This window comes from Euprymna scolopes, chromosome 35, assembly GCF_053919585.1.
Source record: "Euprymna scolopes isolate OS-2025 chromosome 35, ASM5391958v1, whole genome shotgun sequence".
In the NCBI taxonomy this organism is placed as follows: Eukaryota; Metazoa; Mollusca; class Cephalopoda; order Sepiida; family Sepiolidae; genus Euprymna; species Euprymna scolopes.
Window position 1 is genome coordinate 67,755,597 of NC_136516.1, and position 23,207 is coordinate 67,778,803.

General features: G+C 35.2%; 1 protein-coding gene across 1 annotated transcript; it reads right to left on the reverse strand.

Annotated features, from left to right (window-relative positions):
• Positions 1–18,503: 18,503 nt before the first annotated feature.
• LOC145259655 (uncharacterized) lies at positions 18,504–19,181 on the reverse strand. The gene has a single exon (XM_080117312.1). The coding sequence runs from the start codon at positions 19,179–19,181 to the stop codon at positions 18,504–18,506; it is 678 nt and encodes a 225-aa protein (XP_079973438.1).
• Between the last annotated feature and the right edge of the window lie 4,026 nt (positions 19,182–23,207).

The following is a 23,207-nucleotide window of genomic DNA, read 5'->3' on the forward strand; positions in this document are numbered from 1 at the left end:
GTCAAGAGTTGGTTTAATTAAAGTGTTTCTGTGGAATGCAAGGTTTTCAGTCCATATCATTCATCACTTAGATACCATCACACACACACACACACACATAATTCATAAAATATGGTTAAAAAATAATTTGATTGGCTCCACAAATGCATCCTGTTTCAATCCCAGATCTCGTCAGACCATTTGTATGTTCAGATTATGAAATCAAAGTGCATTTGCAGAGTCAGTTTCTTTTCTTTTATATATAAACCTTATTTTATTAATAGTATTATTATGTAGCTCTGTAAAATTTTATTGAGCCTCATTGGATTGAATAATAGTAAACACCAATCTGACAATGTTATATAATATATATTATCACACACACATAAACTGATTTAAGAAACCTCTATCTGTGAGGTCTTCTATTTGGTGGTACCTCCAATTGTTTTTTACAAAAAAATACACAGAAAATCTGCACAGAAACTGCTAATATACATATATATTGTCTATGAGCTTATAAGAATGTAAAATCTGGATTCCGCTCAGTGACCTCATTGTTCAGTTAAAGTTAATCATGAAACTTGTTTTTGTTTTGTTTTGTTTTTGTTTATATATATATATATATATATATATATATATATATATTGTGTTTGTCATGATTTCATGAATTCAATGTCTGTTTTTATACATGGAATAAAAATTTATCTATTCTCAGATTTGTAAACATCATTATTTCCATATGATTTAAAGAAGGAATTTCAATGCTTTTTCAAATATATGACAGATTAACAAAAATACTATTTTATTTAAACATATGATATATATGGCAAAAATGTTATTTCAAACTTACGTTTGCCTAACAAAACGACAAAATACTATTTCAAACTTGAGCATTTGTATTTTTGGTACCAAAAATATAAATGCAAATTACTTAGGACTTCTATCCAGTCATGACTGACAGAACGAGAGCATACAACCTGCATGAATTAAATAAAGGGTTCTGTTCAAAATTCTTTGTAGATTCCCAAGTTCGACATGATATGCCTGAAGAAGGTCAGAGGTTACATCAACCAAAACATTGTGAAAACAACACTCAAGATGAAAACTGAAGAATCTAAATAATACAAATAATTCTCAGTTCAAAAATTCAGAAACATAGTTTTAATATAAAGAAAATAATTTTTTTACGATTGTTTCTGATTTTAATAGTAAATGGTAGCCATTATGAGGCTGATTTGAATTTCGGTAGTTCAAATTGAGTTGTATCCCTTTTGTTTATTAATATGACCAATCAAGATAGAACATACTTGCCTCCTAATAAAATTTGATTTTCTTATTTTAAAAAAAAAGTTACATAATCAATTTACACGATTTTGGAAATATGACATTTTGATATGACAGGTACATACATCATAAAAAATTTTCATTAATTTTTATTAGATTAAACTCCGGATTTGCACTGAAACCTGTTTGCATTACAAAACAAGGGAGATAACCGCATAGTTAACATAAAATGCAAATAGTGTTTTTTAAATTTTTTTCATTTTGTAATTTGTTTAATTTGATCTTGTTAAAGATTCAATATGTCCAAAGCTTTCCGTTGTTTGCAATGTATTTGTGTGGCGGAACAGCACCAAATTAAATGTATGTTATATATACGTGGGGTGGATGTCTATATGACTGAGTATATACGGTACCAAATTGACTTGTGTTGTATATAGTGTGAATCGTACATGTATTGAATGTGTACATGGCATTAATAAACGTCTGTTGCCTTCTTATCATAATGGACCATATGTATGTATCTCCTTGTTAAGTGTTGAACAATTATGTTGAACAAATATGACAGCGTTAGATCCAGTTGGCGAAGAATCAATGTAGTCCAGATCAGCAGTGGTTCAGCCATGTCAAGACAGAGACTGATAGTGAACTGACTTGAATCCAAAATTCAATGTTTTTATAATGAGGTTGGGGGCTTCTCATTGGTTGATTGTCCTAACACGTAGTTTATAAATAAGATCATCCAAATTTTCATACTCTTCACACTTATCAAAAACATTTTAACACTCATGAGGAGACCAGTTTAAGCCCACTTGTTTTCCTCCATGTCTCCAATCCAACTCTCAACATTGCTTGCACAAACCAGAACATGTAACATATTACTTCCAGTCCTAATTTGACCGGTCACAGGTTGACACGTTTGACAACCTGTCAAAACATGACAATTCAAATCTCTGTTGTCCACTCACAGATAATTTGATAAACAGACAAACAGATAATTTGATAAACAGACAAATAAACAGATAATTTGATAAACAGACAAACAAACAGATAATTTACTGCTTCTGCCCGATTATTCTCTAACATTTCTTTTTAATGTTTAGTGTTTACAATTCAACTTGTTATAACTCACTATTTAAAAAATAAAATTTAATATAATGATTTTATACCATTATAAGTTGTTTTGAAATACTGTCTATAGCAACATTTTTAAGATTTCTTTAAAATTAATCTTAACTTCCCCAACTTACACACACATAAAATAATTAAAAGAAAAGGATGAGTAAAATTCATTCCTTGAACAGAACAGTTTTCATGATTCATCTTCTTTTATGTAGATTAAAATGAAGATATAATGATACAAAACCTTTTCTGTGGTTTCCTTATTCCAAATTGTATCAAAATCGATTACATCATTTTAATTTCAGAAAATATTTTAAATTTAAGTCTTATGGGATCTTAAGAAAAAAATTAAAATTCAGGGAATCTTCTTTAATTGGTGTCTAATGACTTTGTTCAAATTCAATGAAAATGAAATGTATTTTGATTTTCAAACAGATGCTTGTGCCAATTTTATGCCTCTAAAAACTCCTTGAAATACCCCAAAGAAAGTTAAATTTGAAGAATCTTTATTAATTGATGCCTAATACTTAACACATTACTCAATAAGTGCTGGGCTTGATATATAGCTAGTAATGATGGGACAATTCTGATACAATTTCTGATTCCGATTCTTTATGAATCTCTAAATATTTACTTGTAGATTTTAGTTTCACTACTAATTTAAAATTGATTAATACTTATCATTTTATTCAGTAGCAGAAGATTTTGCTTTAAACAAAGTAAAAACAACAATAGCGGGGTGCCTGGCATTGCCCGGGTGTGTGTAGGTGGTGTAGTAGGGAATCCGGGGAGGGGGGGGGGAGTGATAGTAGCGCAGAGCGGGGGAAATCAAAACAACAGTAGGCAGAGGTGTTTTTAAAAAAAAAAAAGTGGTAGTAGGCAGGCAGGCTCGAACCCGTAATGCAAAGGAGAAAATCAATGTTTCCATCGCATGACTGGAAGTCAAGAACGTTGAAATTAAGTGAAGTTAATCCAACAGTGGCGATGACTTGCTAAAATGTCAGTGAAAAAAGCTACCCTTCCTTGTACAAAACTGCCCAGTTTAGGGTGAAGGAATTAATTTTTTTGGCCAATTTTTCGATATTTGTCATCCAAGACAGCCAGCTTCAAAATGATATTGATCTCATCAGAATCAGTCGCCTCGGTCGAAAGTTTTTGGGAGACATACAAACATAAACACACATTTTGCCCTTTATATATATAGATAGAAGATTATATATATTCCATATTTTGGGATGAACAAGGTATTTTGTTAAAAAGATTCTCGGCGCTATTCCAGAACTCCTCAAGTGCTACCAGATCTGAATATACTGACTAAAAATGCACCAAACATTAATATTATTGTTTGATTTTTGTTTTACTTTCCTCTTTGCAAAACTCAATCATGTTCTGCAAAGCAAAACAAAAGTTTACCTATCTATGTCTCTCTCTCTCTCTCTCTCTCTCTCTCTTCATTGCCCAACCTTTTTGTTTTCCCCCAGTTGGTAGGATACTAGAATAAGCAAACTGCCTCCCCTGCAGAGAGTAAGTCTCTCAATCGGGTCACCTGTTGGATGACTTGTGATGCTTTGTGATGAGATGCTCTAGGTGAGATGACAAGTGCTCTGGATCTCTCACCAAGCAGTTACCTCTGTGGTTTCTGGTTTATCAAGGTGAATGAGCTTCCCCCTTGACGGACCATAAGTATAGGATTCCTGGTGGGTGGAGAACACAGGCAAATGAAATAAGATGAAAATACTTATGGTTTTATCTAACAAAAAAGTCAAATGTAATTTTAAAGCCTCTGAACTTCAAAGAATGAAATGGATTCATCCTTTCCTAGATTCATTACTGTAGAGGTAACCAGCTCGCCAATAACAAATCTATCTCCTTTCATAACAGAAATGGAATTGATAACAATATAACTGTTCTCTGTCAAAAAGTTAAAAAGTGGAACACTCCTTGTCAAAGTGGAGAAGAAAAAATATACAAATTTCTTTCTGAAAATGACTATATTCCACAATCTCTCGGTCAAAACCTAACCCAAATCTACTCTAATACAAGGGGTTGTGAGGAACAAAGAATTATATCTCTGTGTACAATTGAAGAAATAAAGAACAAACTGAAAAACAAACAAAATGTCATTGAAGTCAAACATCTCAATTCAAAAAAATTGGTCACACTATAAAAACTTTTAACACTTCAAAAATCTATCTATCTATCTATCTATAAAAGTGAACGTGTCTGTCTGTCTGTGTTCCTGTGTACATTTTCCTTCGCAATAACTCTGTTAATTTTCAATCTACAGACTCGAAATTTGATGTACAGGGTACTGAGATTTGGGAAAATCTATGTGATCGGTTTTCCGCTAGAAATTTGGCTGTTAAGGGGGTCAAAGTTCAATGATTTGACCTTTGAGAACTCTACCAAACTCGTCCGCCAATTTTGGGTCTAAACATTTGACATTTTAGATATAGGTTCTTTGGACATGTATCTAACTTAATAACTTGATTTGAGCCCCAAACAATAAATGTTAAGGGGTCATAATAGGGGTCAAAGTTTAAAAAAATTGACCTTTATTTATTTATTTTTTTGCTCAGCATACACCTCCAAACACCCGGGCAACGCCGGGCACCCATGCTAGTATATCTATAAAAAGTGAACGTGTCTGTCTGTGTACATTTCCTTATGCAATAACTCTGTCAATTTTAAGTCTACAGACTCGAAATTTGATATACAGGGTACTGAGATTTGGGGAAATCTTTGTAATCTGTTTTCAGTCAGAAATTTGGCTGTTAAGAGGTCAAAGTTCAACGATTTGACCTTTGAGAACTCTACCAAACTCGTCTGCCAATTTTGGGTCTAAACACTTGAAATTTTAGATATAGGTTCTTTGGACATGGATCTAACTTAATAACTTGATTTGAGCCCAAAACAATAAATGTTAAGGGGTCATAATAGGGGTCAAAGTTAAAAAATAAATTGACGTCTGTGGTCTCTACCAAATTACTAAGACAATTTCTGGCCTAAACATTTGAAATTTTATATAAAGGGTATTCAGAGATAGGGCAAGTTTTTTAATCAGTTTGGGTCGAAAATTTGAGCTACCAATATATAAATATATGTATGTATGTTTGCATGTCTGCCTAAAACTTTCGACAGAGGCGACGGATTTTCACAGCGACGGATTTTCACAAGATCAGTATCATTTTATGAACCAAGATAAATTCTTTCCCAAAAAGAATTTCAAACACCACAGCCTAAAAATAAACTTCGGTTCTCAAGAAATAAAAATCAGAGATCATAAAGTCAACAGCGTATCCCTAAAAATGATAACCCAAACCAAATAACAAAATAGAACATCATTCACAATGCAAAATCTAAAGCTCCCCAATTTTACCATCTCAGGAATTTTTAAAGTTGTTGAAAATAAAAACCAATCTACAAAATCATTAACACCAAAAATAGATTCAGTATAAGAGAATGGCCAATGTAAACAACACAAGAGAAAACAAATGTAAACTACTTCAAAAAAAACGCCAAATAAGACAATCCTGCAATGGATCTGCAGAAGAATTAGAGTCAATTACAAAGAACTACTATTACTAATTGACAAATATAAACCCAAATTTATATGCCCGCAAGAAACATTACTAAAAGACATCAGCCAATTAAACATAAAAAATTATGCATCATACAATCGCATAACAATGGATATAAATCTTTTGGTGGTATATCAATCTTAGGAAAGACATACCTCAACAACAAATAACCATAGACCTCCAAACAATTGTTATCAAAGCAACATTCCATAAAACAATAAACATTTGCTAACATATTTCCCACCACATAAACTCATTAATGATATTAAAATTAATAAAATAAAAAACAAATCCGTAAGCCTTACCTATTACTTGGTGACTTTAACAGCCATAACATTATTTGGGGATGTTTGAAATGAAAAGGTAAGGACCTAGAAAAAATATCAATAACAAAAACCTCTGTATCTTAAATTCCCAACACATTTTAATTCATATTCTAGCTTATATTCTTCTATTGACATCGCTATAACTGACCCCACAAGCTATATGGAATATACATAGAAGGTCCATGATAATCCTTGTGGCAGTAATCACCTCCCCATTATAACAGAAATCACTTAACCCATCAGTGACAATAACAAACCACCCTACTGGAGAATGAGCAAGGCCAACTGGCAACAATTTGAATCATTGTGCAATATAAAGCTGGTCAAAAAAAAAAAAAAGCTTAAACATAGTAAAGCACTTTACAGAAAGTTTAATCATAATAGCAAATGAAGTGATACCAACGACCTCCCCCTCAAACATGACTTACCCTGGTTTAATAACGTATGCAAATAGCAATCAAGTTACAAAATGCTGCTCCTCCGATAATTTGATAAAAACACCACTACCAGCAACTTAAACTCATATAAAGACCCAGAAAATAATCTAATTGGCAAAAAAACAAAACTAATTGGCAAAACTATGTAAACAAAATCACCTCCTCCACCAAAACTCAGGAAAATTGCTGGAGAAAAACAACTTACTATAAATAACCACCTTATAAAAAACAATAATGAGATCACAAATCTAAAAATAAAAATGCTGATATACTGGCTGAGACCTTAACACAGAATTTCACAACTTCAAAACAAAAACTGAAAAGCAGAAATGAAACTTTAACTCGGACAACATTGAAAACTATAATGGCTACTTTACACTTCCAGAATTAAAAGAAGCCATGAAAAAATCACTCAACTCTGCAATTGGCCCGGATGAAATTCACTGAATTTTTTAAACAATTTTCCCAAAAAAAACATTAAACAACTTATTAAACATTTTCAATCATATCTGGAAAAATTATAATGTCCCAGAATCATGGAAACTAGCCACCATCATTTCCATATATAAAACAGGAAAAAACAAACTATATAATCAATTATCGTTGAATAGCATTAACCAGTTGCCTATGCAAAACTATGGAATGTATGGTAAATAAAAGATTAATCTGTTATATAGAATCAAACAACTCACCATCTCCCAATATGGCTTCAGAAATAAAAGATCCACAATGTATCAGAGAGTCAAATTGGAAACCTCCATTAGGAAGGCAAACATTGAAAAACAACATTTTCTAGCCATCTTTTTTGATTTTTGCTTATGAGAACATCATGAAATACCTATGCAACATGGAAGTTAAAAGCAGACTGCTGAGCTTCATCAAATTCTACCTCACAGAAAATTCAGAATCCAAATTGGTTCAACTCTGTCAGAAATCCAAAAACAAGGGTATCATTCAGAGGAGAATACTATCTCTACTAATATCATAACATCTGTCATACTAACACTCTTCAACATAAAAATCGATAGTATTAACAACAGTCTGATTCAGTAACTATTTGCTGATGACGTCTGTATTACTTCTACATCCAGATACATACATCAGAGCCCCAACTGCTACAAGGAATTAACAAAATAATTATGGGGGTTACTGTAAATGGCTTCAAGATTTCTAAAAACAAAACACTATGTGTATTTTTGCCAACTAAAGAAAATGCATAACAATCTAACACTGAAACTAGATGAAACTGAAATTCCGCGAGTTGACCAATATAAATTTCTGGGAATCCTTTATGACAAAATTTTATCCCACATATATCATTACAGGTTGGCTTATGGCAAGTAAGACCTGGTGTTGTAAGAGAGACAACATGCTAGAACTTTTTTCTCTTAATCTTGTTTATTTCTTTAAAAAGAGTGCGGTCAGTTAAAATTCCATTCACAAATGAGAGAGCGGTGTCACTGTTTTGTCTGTAAAAAGAATGACATTTCTGGTGGATGTTGTGTGGGAGGTCAACTGGCACCTTGAAATAACCTTGGTGCCCCCCCCCCTCTCTCCAAGTCAATGTTACGGTGAGAACGAACCGCCTGGAAAATTATCGATATGCAGTGCAGTTATAACCCTTTACTCCTCCGGACTGCATCTGTCAGATCCTGGTTCATGGGAGCATACTTGTGATGTACCCTTGGTCGTGTTCGTCGCTCCCAGCTCACAGGACCATAGATGCAACCCAGCAGGACTACATTTTTAATCGTCTAGTGGTGGACCCCTCAGGGTGACCAGACTCTCACTGGTCACTGGAAAATATCGCTCTGCTACTCAGGGCATGCGAAACGTGCATGACCCTAAATCTATGTGGCAACATTGGTTCACTTCAGCCGTCGCTTTGATTTCGTGCGGGATCTGGTCTGTCTCTTCCATCGTCTGGTGTCACGACATATCTGAAATAAACTGCATCTTCATTTAGGCCGGCAATCAAGAAACAAAGAAAAATTTGGGGTCATTTTCTTATAAACCAAACAAAATAATTATTTATAAATCATTTTAAGATATTCAGGGTACACTTGTTTAAATTTGAGTTCTTCGAGTTCCTGACGGCTTCGTGATGCAGGTTGTATAACTTAAATTTATTTAGTTAATTTCCCAGCTAAGAGCAAGAGTTTTTCAACTTAGCTCTTACGGGGGTTTCTGGTCCCCGCCCCACCAGGCGGGAGGCCACGGCAATGTGCATTCCTCGATGCTAACCAGCAAAAGACTCTTATTTCTAAAAAGACAATGGTTTTTATTAAATTGGCTTCTACTCCCTCTGTCATTTGAAGATTACTTCTTTCTCTTTGTCTCTGAACCTCTTCTTTCTCTTTCTCAGTATTTTATATTCTTTTGATGTAGATGAAGAAGAGAGTTGGACCCAGGATGGACCCTTGAGGGACTCCAGCATTAATACTCTGGGCCTCTGATTTCTGCCCATCAACCACTACTCTTATGAGCCTATGAGAGAGAAATGATTTAATGATTGAGAAAACATATAAAATACTGAGAAAGAGAAAGAAGAGGTTCAGAGACAAAGAGAAAGAAGTAATCTTCAAATGACAGAGGGAGTAGAAGCCAATTTAATAAAAACCATTGTCTTTTTAGAAATAAGAGTCTATAATTGGAAGACTTTCGATAAGGTATGGCATAAAGGCCTACTTCACAAGATTTCCAGCTACGATATAACTGGAAATGTTTTCTCAATTATTAAATCATTTCTCTCTCATAGGCTCATAAGAGTAGTGGTTGATGGGCAGAAATCAGAGGCCCAGAGTATTAATGCTGGAGTCCCACATTCCTCTCATTCAATAGAACTAAGCTGATGACTACTAGCACTCAAAGTAACACATGAACAAGGAACTAGGAAAATAGCAAATCTCTCGACGGTGGCAATCTTTCTAGGGCAATTGCTCTTGACATATCTAAAGCCTTTGATAGGGTATGGCATAAAGGTTTACTTCATAAGATCGCGAGCTATGGTATAGCTGGAAAAGTCTTCTCAATTATTAAATCATTTCTTTTTGATAGGTTCATAAGAGTAGTAGTTGAGGGACAAAAATCAGAAGCTCACAGTATTAATGCCGGTGTCCCTCAGGGGTCCATCCTAGGCCCAACTCTTTTCCTGATCTACATTAATGATCTTCCAAATCACATCCTTACATCATTTGTAGACATTTATGCTGACGACACTACCATTTATGGTAGCACATCTAAGACAGTAAACGACCAAGTTCTCTCCAATTCTCTCTCCTCTGATCTTGAGCATGTAGTACAATGGGGAAAGGAGTGGCTGGTTACTTTTAATGCATCTAAAACCAAGCTTCTCTCCTTACATCATCAACATTCTAATCCACATTTGGCATCAATTGAAATGAATGGCTCTCGTCTTCTGGAGGCCTCAAGTTTTGACAAGCTTCTGGGCTTGACCATTACTCCTGATCTTAAATGGAACACGTACATCAAATCTGTTGCCAAGGCCGCTGGGAAAATGGTGGGATCTTTCTATCGATCCGGTAAATATCTCACTGCTGATGCTATTCTCTATCTATATAAGAGCCAGGTACGTCCAAGGATGGAATACTGTTGCCACATTTGGGCAGGAGCTGCTAGAAAGGACTTGTCCTGCCTTGATAGAGTTCAAAATAGACTTCGTAGCCTCGTAGGAGATGTCCTTTTCTCCTCCTTGCAACCTCTATCTCACAAAAGAGATGTTGCGAGTTTGTCTCTGATGTATCGTTATTTTCATGGAAAGTGTTCGACTGAGCTTAAATCTATGGTCCCCCCTCGCCAAACTTTCACAAGAAACACTCGTCTAGCTGTAAACACTATCAATAATTCCCCCCACTCTTTATCTGTGCCTAAACCTAAACGTAGATTCCATGAACAAAGCTTCTTTCTTAGAACTGCACGCCTGTGGAATTGTCTTCCGTTTTCCTGCTTTCCGGCTGACTACAATATGGTTGTGTTCAAGTCTAAAGTAAATAAGTTCTTGATGAGCCGTTCCATATAAGTTATCAAATTTACCAAATTTTCATTACCAATGATTACTATATTGTCCAATTTCTACTGTACACTCTTTAACCCTTATCCTTGAGTGGCCTCTGGGCCTTGATAATGTGGTGATGCCTTTGTAAAAAAAAAAAAAAAAAAAAAAAAAAATGCGGTTAAACAAATGTGTTGCTGGATAGATTTCTCTGCCCGAGTTTTTTGTTTTTGTGTTTTATTTTTCTTGTACAAAGTTTCATTTATCATTTTGTTTGTTGAATATATGCTTATAGATTGAACTCAAACCTCATCGTTGTTTTTTCCCCCCTTTTGCCAGATTGGAATGTGATTGACATTTATTACAGCGAAATCCATCTTCCATCAGAGTAAAATGTGTGAGGATTTGAGAAGATGTCTTCTAACATTTGACTGAGGCATGATCAACCTTTGAACTCAACTGGAGGTGAATTCTGAATTGAATAGTCTTTTTTCTATTTGTGACCTATTCCAAACTTACAAACTTGAAAGGGAGATTTTTCAAATTTTTTTTGTGAAGTATTTGAGTCCTAGGGACTCAGCAATTGCATCGGTCATACGAACTCTATAAGTATTGTGTCCAACCTCTGACACAGCCTATCTGTGAGGTCACAATGTGAACGGGTTATATACAATACATGAAAGAGTAGTGTTACAAAATCCTAAAACTGCAAGTCTCGCCCGGACCCCTGGGGGCTGGGCATGAATTTCAAAGACGATATGTGGGGGCAACTCCACATATAGGACCATTACCCTTGTGGCAATCAATTATTGGTCAATGTAGGAGAAACCCTTCATACCAATTATCACTATCCAGCTCCCCTACTCCCCGGAGAGTTGGTTCCCATTCCCCCTTCACTCTCTACATTAAAAAACGGCCTTGTGCCTAATTTGCTCAGTGGGGAAGCAAATAAATCCAACAAAACCCTAAAACTGCTTTGTATGGTAGGCCACGAAGATTGGAGTGCTGATCAGCAAACACTATTAAAATTGTATAGAACTCTAACTTGATCTAAACTTGACTATGGCTGCTACATATATGGCACAGCCAAAATATCCTACATGAAAGTACTAAATGCAATCACGCATGAAGTCCTAAGACTTATTTTAGAATTTTTTGGTGTCCCCAGTAGAGAGTCTCTATGCTGAATCTCATGAATCACCACTAAGACTCAGATCCCAAAATTAAGTCTACAATATTACAATGAAATTAAATTGCAACCATAACTGCAAATCCAGTCCATAACTGCATCTTCAATCTCAAATATCAAAAACTCTTCCACCAAACATAAAGTCATAAAACCACTAGTGGAAGATGCAGGTATCCCAATTTCCAACATCCATTTTACTAAGCTCTTCACCTGGCTATTGAAGTAAGTTATTCTTGAACTAAACAAATTCCCCCCCCCCCAAAAAAAAAACTCATCCATTAACCTAGCAAGAAAAACTCTTCAATATCCAGGAAAAATACCCAAATCATTTGCACATCTACACAGATGGCTCCAAAGACATATTTATCTAATAATATCACTTTACAAGAACGACTACCAGACTACGCTTCCATTTTTAGTGCCAAAGCAACTACACTTCAATTTTTAGTGCTGAAGCTACAGACACAAACTTAGCTCTAGATCTTATTTCTGAACCCATGATAAATTTATATTTTCAGACTCCCTACCAGTACTTGAATCTTAAAAGAACCAAAACTTAAATAACCATTTACTCATCAGCAAAGAATAAATACTCTCTCTCAAAACAAAGACATCAAATTCAGATGGATCTCCAGGCATTTCAGATTTCAATGAAATGAAATGGCTGAGATGGTTGCTAAAACTCACTAAAACTTAAGATAATTAATATGAAAATTCCATACATAAACTACAAACCGCTAATTAATTCATTATGAAGAAATGGCAAGAGGATTGGAACATTTATCAAAACAACAAATTCTTTAAAATTAAACCTATACTTAAAGAATGAATACCAGAGTTTAGAAAGTCACGCAAGGAGGAAATGGTTTTGTCCTGTATTCGCATAAGATACACACACATATAATTCATTTCTTCCCTCTAGAAAATGAAGATCCTCCAGAATGCTTGGCATGCCAAGAACACTTTACTGTAAAGCACTTCCTTCTAAACTGTGGTAATCTTATACATATTTGTCACATATTTTACGTCAACAACATGCAAGAACTACTTGAAAAAATAAACCTTAATATAATTTTAGCTTTCCTGAAAAAAGTAAACCTGTACAAGAAAATATAGTCCTTACCTAACCTGACTTGATTCAATAAATGGTCACACAAGCTTGATTTGATGCAACAAATGATTTGAAGAACCTAACTTGCTTTAAAAAATAATTTAAAAAAAAACAACAAAACTGTTCTTATTCAATAAATGATTTGGCATCAAATCACCGACAGTGGTTGATATACCATAAAACACCAACCAACCAACCAACCAACCAAAATGCCCCCCCCCCCCATGAAAAACAAAAATAAAAATCTGTATTGTGTACATACTTATGATGGAAAGAAAATATTATACACCAAAAATCAAATAAATTGATCAAGTAGTTTTATTTTTATAAAGAAAATCATTTTTAAGCAAATTTGAAATTTTCCAACATCCCCATGTTAAGAATGGCTTTCTAAAATCTTGCGAGTTTGAATTACTTAGTGTTATTTCCCTTGTTACTTTAGACTATATCCAAAACAGCATTGCAAGATCACACAAATTTTAAGTTTCTTATTTAAAAATAAAACTACTTGATTAATTTAATGTGATTTTTAGTGTACGATACTTTGTTTCGTCCATGAGTATGTGCATCCAACACATTTTTCTTTATTTTTGTGTTTTCATGGGGAGCAATTCTGGACATGTTTCTTAATGCATCAGTCAGCCTTAAGGGTACATTATTATAAAAATTCCTCATGTTCAGAAGACATCAAATTACTTGCTTTTTTAAGACTTTTTAATCAAAAATTATATTTTCCACACAGGCTGGCATTTAAATACAATATTCAATCAATATTTGCTATTTACTTAATGTTGCTAATTAAACCCATTTTGCATTTATTTTACATAAATACATTTTACATAAATGAGATAAATGCATTTTACAAAACTCTAGGTTCATCATCATCATCATTTTGGTCTTGCAAATGTCCATGATTTCAGAGTGAGCAACACTAGACAATGTCTCATTCTTGCTCTCCAAGGAGTTGATAGCAGTTGTGCTGTATACAGTCAAATTACTTCTTACATATTCAAGCCAAGTATTCGTTGGTCTATTACACATCCTAGTGCTTGTGGTAACCACACGTTATTAAGTTGATGTAGGAGATGGCATGCTATAGATAGCCAAACTGCCTGAGATGCTGAGCCCATCAGGCATTCAAATCCCACGAATACCAAACTTCTAATGAAACACAGTTTAATGCATTGTTTCTTTTAGTTTAATGCTGCATATCCACCTGGTCATGACACAGTTTATGCCGAAAGCCATTGCAAATCAGAAGCGTTTGAGGCTCATGTCTCACTTCCATTCCATGTAACTGATAAGTGGAGACTGGCTGAAAAGACTTTGCTTAAAACCTGAAAGAAAAGTGCCTAGATGTAAAGATTGGCAGCAGCTTTCTGAATCTCCCCATGCAACACAATAGCAAGCAGTGATAGCACATCTGCAACCATCACCAGCAATCAGCATGTCGCTCAGGTAATGTAATTTCAACATCAAGTGATAAATACTTACTATCAACAATTTCCACAATTCAATTATCGATTGGGTGGGCAACATTCAAACATCTGTGATAAACATAATCCAGATCTAACTACCAGCCTCTTAGCAAAACTACTACACTTCTTGTGGAGCCATAGTCTGCACTGGTGATATTTAATGGAATTTACACTTATGCTTCTGTGACAACAGTGCAGAGGAACATGTCAGTATCTTGCAGGAGGTTGAGATCAACATTAGAGATGTGTTGTCTCATCATCTACTTAACACTTATCCTTGAATGGTCTCTGGGCTTTAATAAGGGGTGACCTCTCAAGTAAAACAAAAAACAAAAAGACTATAAAACGAAGAAAAAAATAACCAAAAGCTAAAGAAAGGCTTCACCAACCGGCCATACCCAAAGCTCAAGAATATATGCTTGACATCCCCCATCCCAAAGTATCTTTGGCAGAGGGAGCTTAGTCGCGAAGGGATCTTCAATGACTCACATACAAGCCTTCTGCATCTTGCACACACATTCCTACATGCTAGTAACAGTCAGGCTAAGAGAAACTAATTGCTACTCCCAGCTACATAAACACTAACTAGAATAAGATAAACCAACTTACATACACAATGCCGAATACTCACATATGTATATTATTGATACTATGAACATTTTGACTTGTGACAACTTACTCAGCTTTCGTTACCCAAACACAAGTTTGCATAAATGAACAGTTTCATGACTGAAAATAACTTTTGGCAGTTTAGGTTTGGAGAAGAATTCCAAGGGGAGGCAATTCAAAGAGTTGTTAAAGTTTAGCTTAACTTATTGGTAAAAGCAAAACAAAGACCCTTAATTAACACAAAACATTATCTAAACATTTAATGAATAAAAATAAAAAGCTTTTAGTTAAAATAACTACAATTTCAAAATAAATTACAGCAGCCAAATTTTTTGTATTTATATGAAAATGTATAACTAAAAAAAAAACCTTTTTGAAAACTGTATAACTTTTTTCAATAAATGGAAAATTCTGAAATGAATGAAAATGGTTATTAGGAAAAAAACAAAACGAAAGTTTACAAAAATAAATTTTCGTAATAAATCAAAATAGCCATTATGTTATAAACTTAAGAACTGCTTGAATTGTCTCCCCTTGGAATTTTTAAAAAATGAAGACAAAATAATTCTTCTCCAAACTTCAAATGCACAAGTGTCTAACTTTTAATTGCTTACAAAATTGTAGATATAAAAATGGTCTGTTATAAAATTTGGATTTCTTTATTTTTCATTTACAAATCTCTGTTTATGTTTTTATTTAGCATTTGCTCGCTAGTGCTCTTATATTTTATCGCTGCTTCATTTCTTTCCATTTTTATATGCATCCCCATATGTTTATTTTTCATTTTCTTCCTTTACTGGTTTTTGTGGTAAAAAAGTTACACTAATATTTATATGGAAGCAGCTTTACTTTGTTCACAAACCACAAGCCATGATTAAGGTTATTTTCTAAACGCAAAACAATTCCTTCACTTGCTGCAACCAGGTTCAATGTTGGGCCGTCTTTCTAGCTGCCTATAAATTGGATTATTAAGCAGTAAATGTAGATTGCCTCAGTTGTCTTCCGCTCAATACGCAGGAACAAGATACTACACCAAACACTAACAGAATGCATATGATGAACTTGATTGACGCTCCAGTAACTGTGGCAGCACTAAGAACAGAAAAAAGAAGGGACCCTATTTGAGTCAGGTGCACGATTACATCATGAATGGTTGGTGTAATAATGAATCCCTATTTCAGCAGTTGACATATGAAGATATCATTATATTATGGCAAAGCAGGGTTTTGATTTCGCCTAAACTTAGAGTAAATGTATTGCAGAAACTGCATGCTTAATCAAAGTAACCCCAGCAAGGCTCTCATTCATTGCGGGGAATATCCAAGTTCTCCATGGGAAAGAATCCACATAGATTTCACCCGTCCATTTTTAGGACACATGTTTTTGATATTGGTGGATGCTCACTTAAAATGGACAGAGATATGCATGATGGAATCATCTGCTGTGGCCACAATGGAAAAAATCAGAGGAATCTTTACAACATATGGCTGCTGGTATTGGTGGTAAGTGATGATGGTCCCCTCTTTACAAGTGAAGAATTCAAAACAGCTTCTTCCTACTAACCATCCTCAAATGGACAGGCAGAATGCAGTGTGTGCACATTCAAGGAAGCACTTAAAAAGATGGAAAAAGACCACAATGCAACAGTTAAAACCAAGGTGAGAAGATTTTTATTCACTTATAGGATAACTTCCAACTTATCAACTGGGATTTCCCCAGCCAAGCTGATGTTAAAATGGCAGTTAAGAACTGCTTTTCATTTGGTAAACCCAGACACTTATAAGGCTCTGGACATGAAAATAAAATGAAAAGGGGAGGGGATTAATGGTACCACTTTGTGATTTCAACATGGTTGATTATGTACTCTTACGTAATTATGGATCTAGTCAATAATGAATTGAAGGTACCATTACCAGACAGTTGGGAGCAGTGAATTTTGAAGTGGAGGCTGGTGAAGGGTTATTGAAGAGATATGCAGACCATCTTGAGAAACTCCCATCAATGGCAACAGAGGAAGTGACACCTGAGATTAGCATTACAAGCATATGCTGTATTTTCATGGACATCGGCAATATTACATACCTAATGTGCTTCAGCAAGTCATATCTTTTTTATTTGTTGGTCAATTTTTAAAAGAATTACATTGATGGAAAGAGAATAGAATAAACATTCCAATGATGTTAATTTATTTTTCTTTTATGCTTTCAATGTTTTTATGCTCCAAGTTAAAAATGAAAAAACGGTAAAAAAAAAAAATGACGACAGCAAAAAGGGAAACTGTTTTTTTTGAATGTTTGCATTTCATATGTTACGTTTGGATACACATTAGCAGGGTCAAATTTGATTGGATATGGTTCAAATTTTACAGGCTATATAAACAAAGAAGTCCATCGCTACTGGACTTTGATTTATATTTTTACGGCCACAGGAAGCAAAATTACGACTCAGAAAAGTTGACGAAGAATATTTAAAAATTGATAAGATAAATCGGTATATATCATCCATTTTCATATAGATAATAGATTCAGAATTATTTTCATGTATAATATGTAAATATTTTATAATAATTAATTGTGCGGAAACTTCTTTAAAATGTTATCTTTCATAGAAATTTTTTCCAAACAATACTATTTTAGTTATTCGGGTATTCTGAAAACGAATATCGCATTTAAATTTTCTGCAAATAAGTAGCTTTCCGGATATTAAGCAATGTCATTTCTTATGTTATTGCTGGTGGTCATTTTGGTACATGCGTTTGCACATAGTTTCCCGGGGTTACATTTGCGCGCTCACGCATACCAAGACCAGCGATAACATAAAAAATGACATTGCTTAATATCCGGAAAGCTACTTATTAGCAGAAAATTTAAATGCGATATTCGTTTTCAGCATACCAGAAAACCTATAAAAGTAATCATTTTAAATGTTAAGGTGGAAACAATGTAAAAAATACAAAAAAAATATATATATTTCTTTGTTTACATAATTGAATTTTCAGTAAAACAACAGAATAGAAATGACAAAAATTACCATCAACTGGTAAATATATAGTTGTTGCTTATCAGGATTCTTGGGGGGTCCTGGTACTGTGAAAGCTACATCAAGGATTCATGTAGAGTATGATTTATAGTTGCATCTCAGAAAATAGGGGTATATTTTGGGCCAGATAGAGAGGATTTACAAAATTGAAAATTGGACTAGTTCCAAAATGCATAAGTTCTGGGCGACTATGGGAATTTCCATTTTTTACACAATTCCAAAATCTATATGAAAAATTTTCTTCGATTTATTTCTGAAATTAATTCATATCTACCCAATTTTTTTCTTTTCTTTGAGGAGAGTAGTAAATACCAGTGGGTCCAGTGACAGTCGTCGTCCTTACTGGCTGGAATCCTCATTTCCCTGCTTCATTCTGTTACTGACAGAACAAGGGTGGGAACAGCATCGCGCATTACTGCCGAATTTTCTGTGGTAAAAACAGTGTCTATCCGCTCTGTTGCGTTTCATGCTCCGACTTCGGCTGGTACTTCTTCGTCTATAGGGCGACCTGTTGTGCTGTGAGCGTTGGCGATCTGCCTTTAGTAAACCCTGTACTTGTTTGGAAAGCTGGTCGACCATGGATCTTAGCTCGGCTTCGTCTCTTTGTTGCGCATGCTGTTGCTGTAACAAGTTTACTCTGCACGTCCGGAGGTTCTTGTGAATTTCGTCCGTTATTTCTGCCAGTTTGTCAGGCTCTGTTTCTTCCGCTGTTGGTGCGAGGATCTGCACTTTTGATGCTGGTAGTTTATCCAGCCACAAACTCCTCATGATGTTCTCTGACATCTTGTAATCTCCCAAAAGAGTGCGCATGTGATGTAACAACTGCGATAGAGTGCGGTCTTCAAGTTCGACTTGAGTGAACAATTTGCGTAGCATCGACTCGCTCGATAAATCCTTACGCTTAAGAATTGCTTCCTTCAGCTGGTCGTAAGGGTTTTTTTCTGGTATAGTTTCGAGTAAATCAATATCTTCTCGATGATGTCGATAGGTAATTTCTCGACCAGGTAAGTGTATCATGTCCTTTGCGACGTTATCCGCTTCGTGTCGAATAACGCTTGGATTTGGATGAACCAGGACTTGTTGGCTGGGTTGAATACCGGGATGTTTAATGATAGGATGGCTGGAGATGTTTCTGAATGCGACGAATCCATGCTCTCGTTTTGCTTGATTTAGTCCCGAAAATGATTTTGACGCCTTTAAATTGCCAGTCTCTGGTCTTCACGTAAGCAAGGAGTCGGTGTAGACAGACGTCTGCAGTCCCGATTTAAATGGGAAAATAGCGTGATGTAGAAGGAAGTGCGTGTTTCATCTCACGCTCGGGTGTAACCAATTTGTAGGGTACAGAAGGACGTGCGTGTCTCATTTCACGGTCAGGTGTCATCAATTTGTAGGGGTTCCGAAATTTAAGTAAAATTAAATTTCGTCGCCTCAAACAAAATAATAAAAAAAAAAGAATAAAACAAAACGACACCTCCTTTCTGAATTAAATACACCGCATTTATTTTTTAACAAAAACAATAAGGTGATTACACAAAGGTCCAATTGGTGAGAGTTCTTTCGAAGTCATTATGATTAAAATGTTAGGTGAAAGTCCTTCATGGAACTAATGAGTTTTGAAGGTTAAAGTCCCATGTGAAAATAATAAGATTATTTTAAAGCTTGTGTTTATCTGGCGAAGTTCGTCTTACTTAAAGAGTCCCATGAGGAAAATAATTCGAGAAGAGAGTGATTTGGTGTTATTAATTTAGAAGATGTGCGGAATGAATGTGTGTGTGCATAAGTGATTTTTTAGTGTCCACATGGCGTGTGTATGGTGGTGTTGGAGGTATTGGCAGTGACGATGTTGTGAACACGAGAAGCATATTCTCATTGTGTCGTCGAAATGAGCTGAGAGGGAAAAAGCTGAAATCTCTCAGTAGAAGACTGTTTTATACATTTTGGGCGGCTCCAGAGCATGATTGCTACTGCTGATATTTTGGGTTTTGGAAAAGCGTTAAAAAGATTATTTTCTTAATTTTCTCATTAGTTACTTGTGTCACATGATGGTGCTTTCAACTACTACGCCAAAAATATGTTCATTTTACTTTTGTTGTTTGAGAAAAGTGTGTTGGCGTATTTGAAATTGTGCCGTTGTTGACAAAACATATTTTTTTGCAAAATGCGCGGGGAAAATTGAAATGAATGAAGGTTCGTTTATTTGCGCACGAGTGTGTGTGTGTGTGTGACTGCACAATCTTAATTTATAATTCATTGCTTATGGTAAATAGATACATCAGATTTGGCTGCATAATCAGAAAGGGCACACAATTTTACATAAGACTGCCAAGTTTCATGAGAATAGCTGGAAAAATAAATAAATGGTGGCGAAATTACCGAATTTCTTGAAATGTTGAGGTCCGTAATTTAGCCCACTTTTTCTAAAGAAAAATGTCCAAGGAAAAACCTAAATTTTGGCACTTACAGTTCTCATAACTTTTGAACTACTGATGGTATTTGCATAATTCAAACGGTTTTAAGCATCTTTTACATAGCTCTTTTCATGCAAGTTGATCAAATAACAATTACCTAAAAAGAAAAAAATCAACTTGTAATGCTACAGAGATACAAGTAGATAACACTGAAGATAATCTTGAGAATTCTGTTTTACCTGAAATTCCTGAGGAAAGTTCAATACCCGAGGGCAGGCATATGGACAAAACTACAGAAACTTCAGTAGTAGTGATGGAGAAACCTGCAACACCTCCCACTCACTGGTCACTCACTGGTCAGGACATATTCGTCAACCACTCACAAAATTGAAAAATTATGTCTGTGATTTCACGTAAGATTGAAGAGATGCAATATATTGGAGCAGAATTATTTTCTTTACCCTACAAATTCTAATCGGATCAATTCCGGTCCCTTAAACCTGTTACACAAATAAAGAGAGCATGGAGAGCAGACATGTCTTAACCAAAACTTGTTTTTTACCATGTTGATTAAGTTTTAGGTGTCTTCATTTAAGCAGGGTTTACAAAAAGGAATTTATGTTTTCCTAATTATAAATTTATTTCTTCTGACTTATAAATTTATTTTTTCCTAATTATAAATTTATTTTCCTAATTATAAATTTATGAACACAAAAGAAAAAAACAAATAACAAACAACTATTTAAAACAAAATAACAAAAAGTTTTATTCAATATAAGAAGTTGATTGGCCAGGAAGAAATAAGCCGTTTCTTCGACGAAGACGCCAAAACATCCAACGGATCGTCAGCTTCTGTGGCGAGAGTGGATGAGTTGTTCCTATTTGCAATGCCTCCCCACGAGACAGTTAGACACCAGGGTCGTTTTTTAATGTGGAGATGAATTGTTGTGTCTGATACGTTGACCTAAGAGAGAGAGAGAGAGAGAGAGAGAGAGAGAGACAGAGAGAGAGAGAGAGAGAGAGACAGAGAGAGAGAGAGAGAGAGAGATCTATATTGTTCGCCGGTTGAGGTCTCTCTGCTCGCTTACTATAGTTCCTAAAAAGGGCTAAAGAAGTTCCTTCGAGGACAGAGGAATCAATGCGCCCCACCAGCTGATTGGTCATTGTGTGGCTAGATCACTCAACAGAGGGTGGAGTGTTGATTCACAGAAGAAAATAAATCATTATTTTGTTCGCTGCTACAAAGGTGTCCCCGCTAGAACATAATACTTGGTGTAGGGGAATAAATAAGAGCACCGGATTACCGGTGTAGGGTAAGGAGTGAGGTCCCTTGAGAAAAGAAGAGGAGAGTCCATACACATGAGGCACGGACGCAAAAAGTTCTTCTCCTAAAAGACAATGTTGGACAGGCAGAGTACAACTCTAGAATACAGTCCTCACTCCTCCCGTAAACCCCACTATTGAAGTGAGTAATCTTTTTACCTTAATGTTCTGAATTGCAGTGTTGTCATGTTTTCATGTTTGTTAATAAATTCTTGTCGTTTATACTTGTTGTACGTTTAGTAATTATTAAAGCTGGTCGGTAGTTTTGGGACTTGGAAGAACCTAAACCCGTACCAACAGTGGTGACCCCAACTAGCAACATAGAATACGCAAAGCAACGTTTTTTTTTATGTTTTAATAACAAAAGAAAAATGCGTAAAATTAAAGTTTATTTTTAAATAAAAATAATCCATAACATGAATCCCGGCGTCAGAGTAGTTAAAAATAAATAAACAAAACATTTACGTACGTAAGTTTAAAATAAAAAAATAAAAAATAATGACTAGTTACGTTTTTGTGCCGAGATATATTTTATACAAGTATCGTTACCCTTTCATCGGGATATTCACATTTTTCTCGCACAACAAATATGGCCGACCGCGTCTTCTTCAATTTGCACGCGGCGCCAGTCTCATGATTGGCTGATGTGAACACTACATCACACTTCGTCTTCCTCTTGCTCTGTCCCTACTATTACTACTATATGGTGTCATCTAGCTAACTGTCGCTATAAATAAATAAATAAGATAAAAATAAATAATAATAATAATAATAAAAATCATAAATAAATGTGAAATGGCGTCACCCACATTCAGTCTGATTCCAACGGATGTACGGAATGACCCTGCTTTGTTTTTCGCACAGCTAGATTTATATTTTCGGCAGAAAACGATATCAGGACAGACTGAAAAGTTTTGCCATGTGGCGACTATATTACCTCAGGATGTTATCGTTGAGGTGAGAGACCTAATTATATCTCCTCCCACGGAGAAACCATATGACACCCTACGAGAAAGAGTGACAACTGCTGTGTCAGTTTCAGCACACAGGCGAATCTCACAATTATTAGAACAGGAAACGATGGGGGATAGCACACCGTCACAGTTTCTAAAGCGCCTGCAGAAGTTGGCTGAAGGGACAATGGACAATAATATTGTCAAACACATCTTCCTACAGCGCATACCAACCGAGTATAAGGTGGTAATAGCTGCACAAGATGAATCTATGCCAGTGGAACGAGTGGCTGAGATAGCCGACCATATTGCCGATATAATGTTGACACGGTCGTCAACGGTGGCTGGCGTTCAGACAT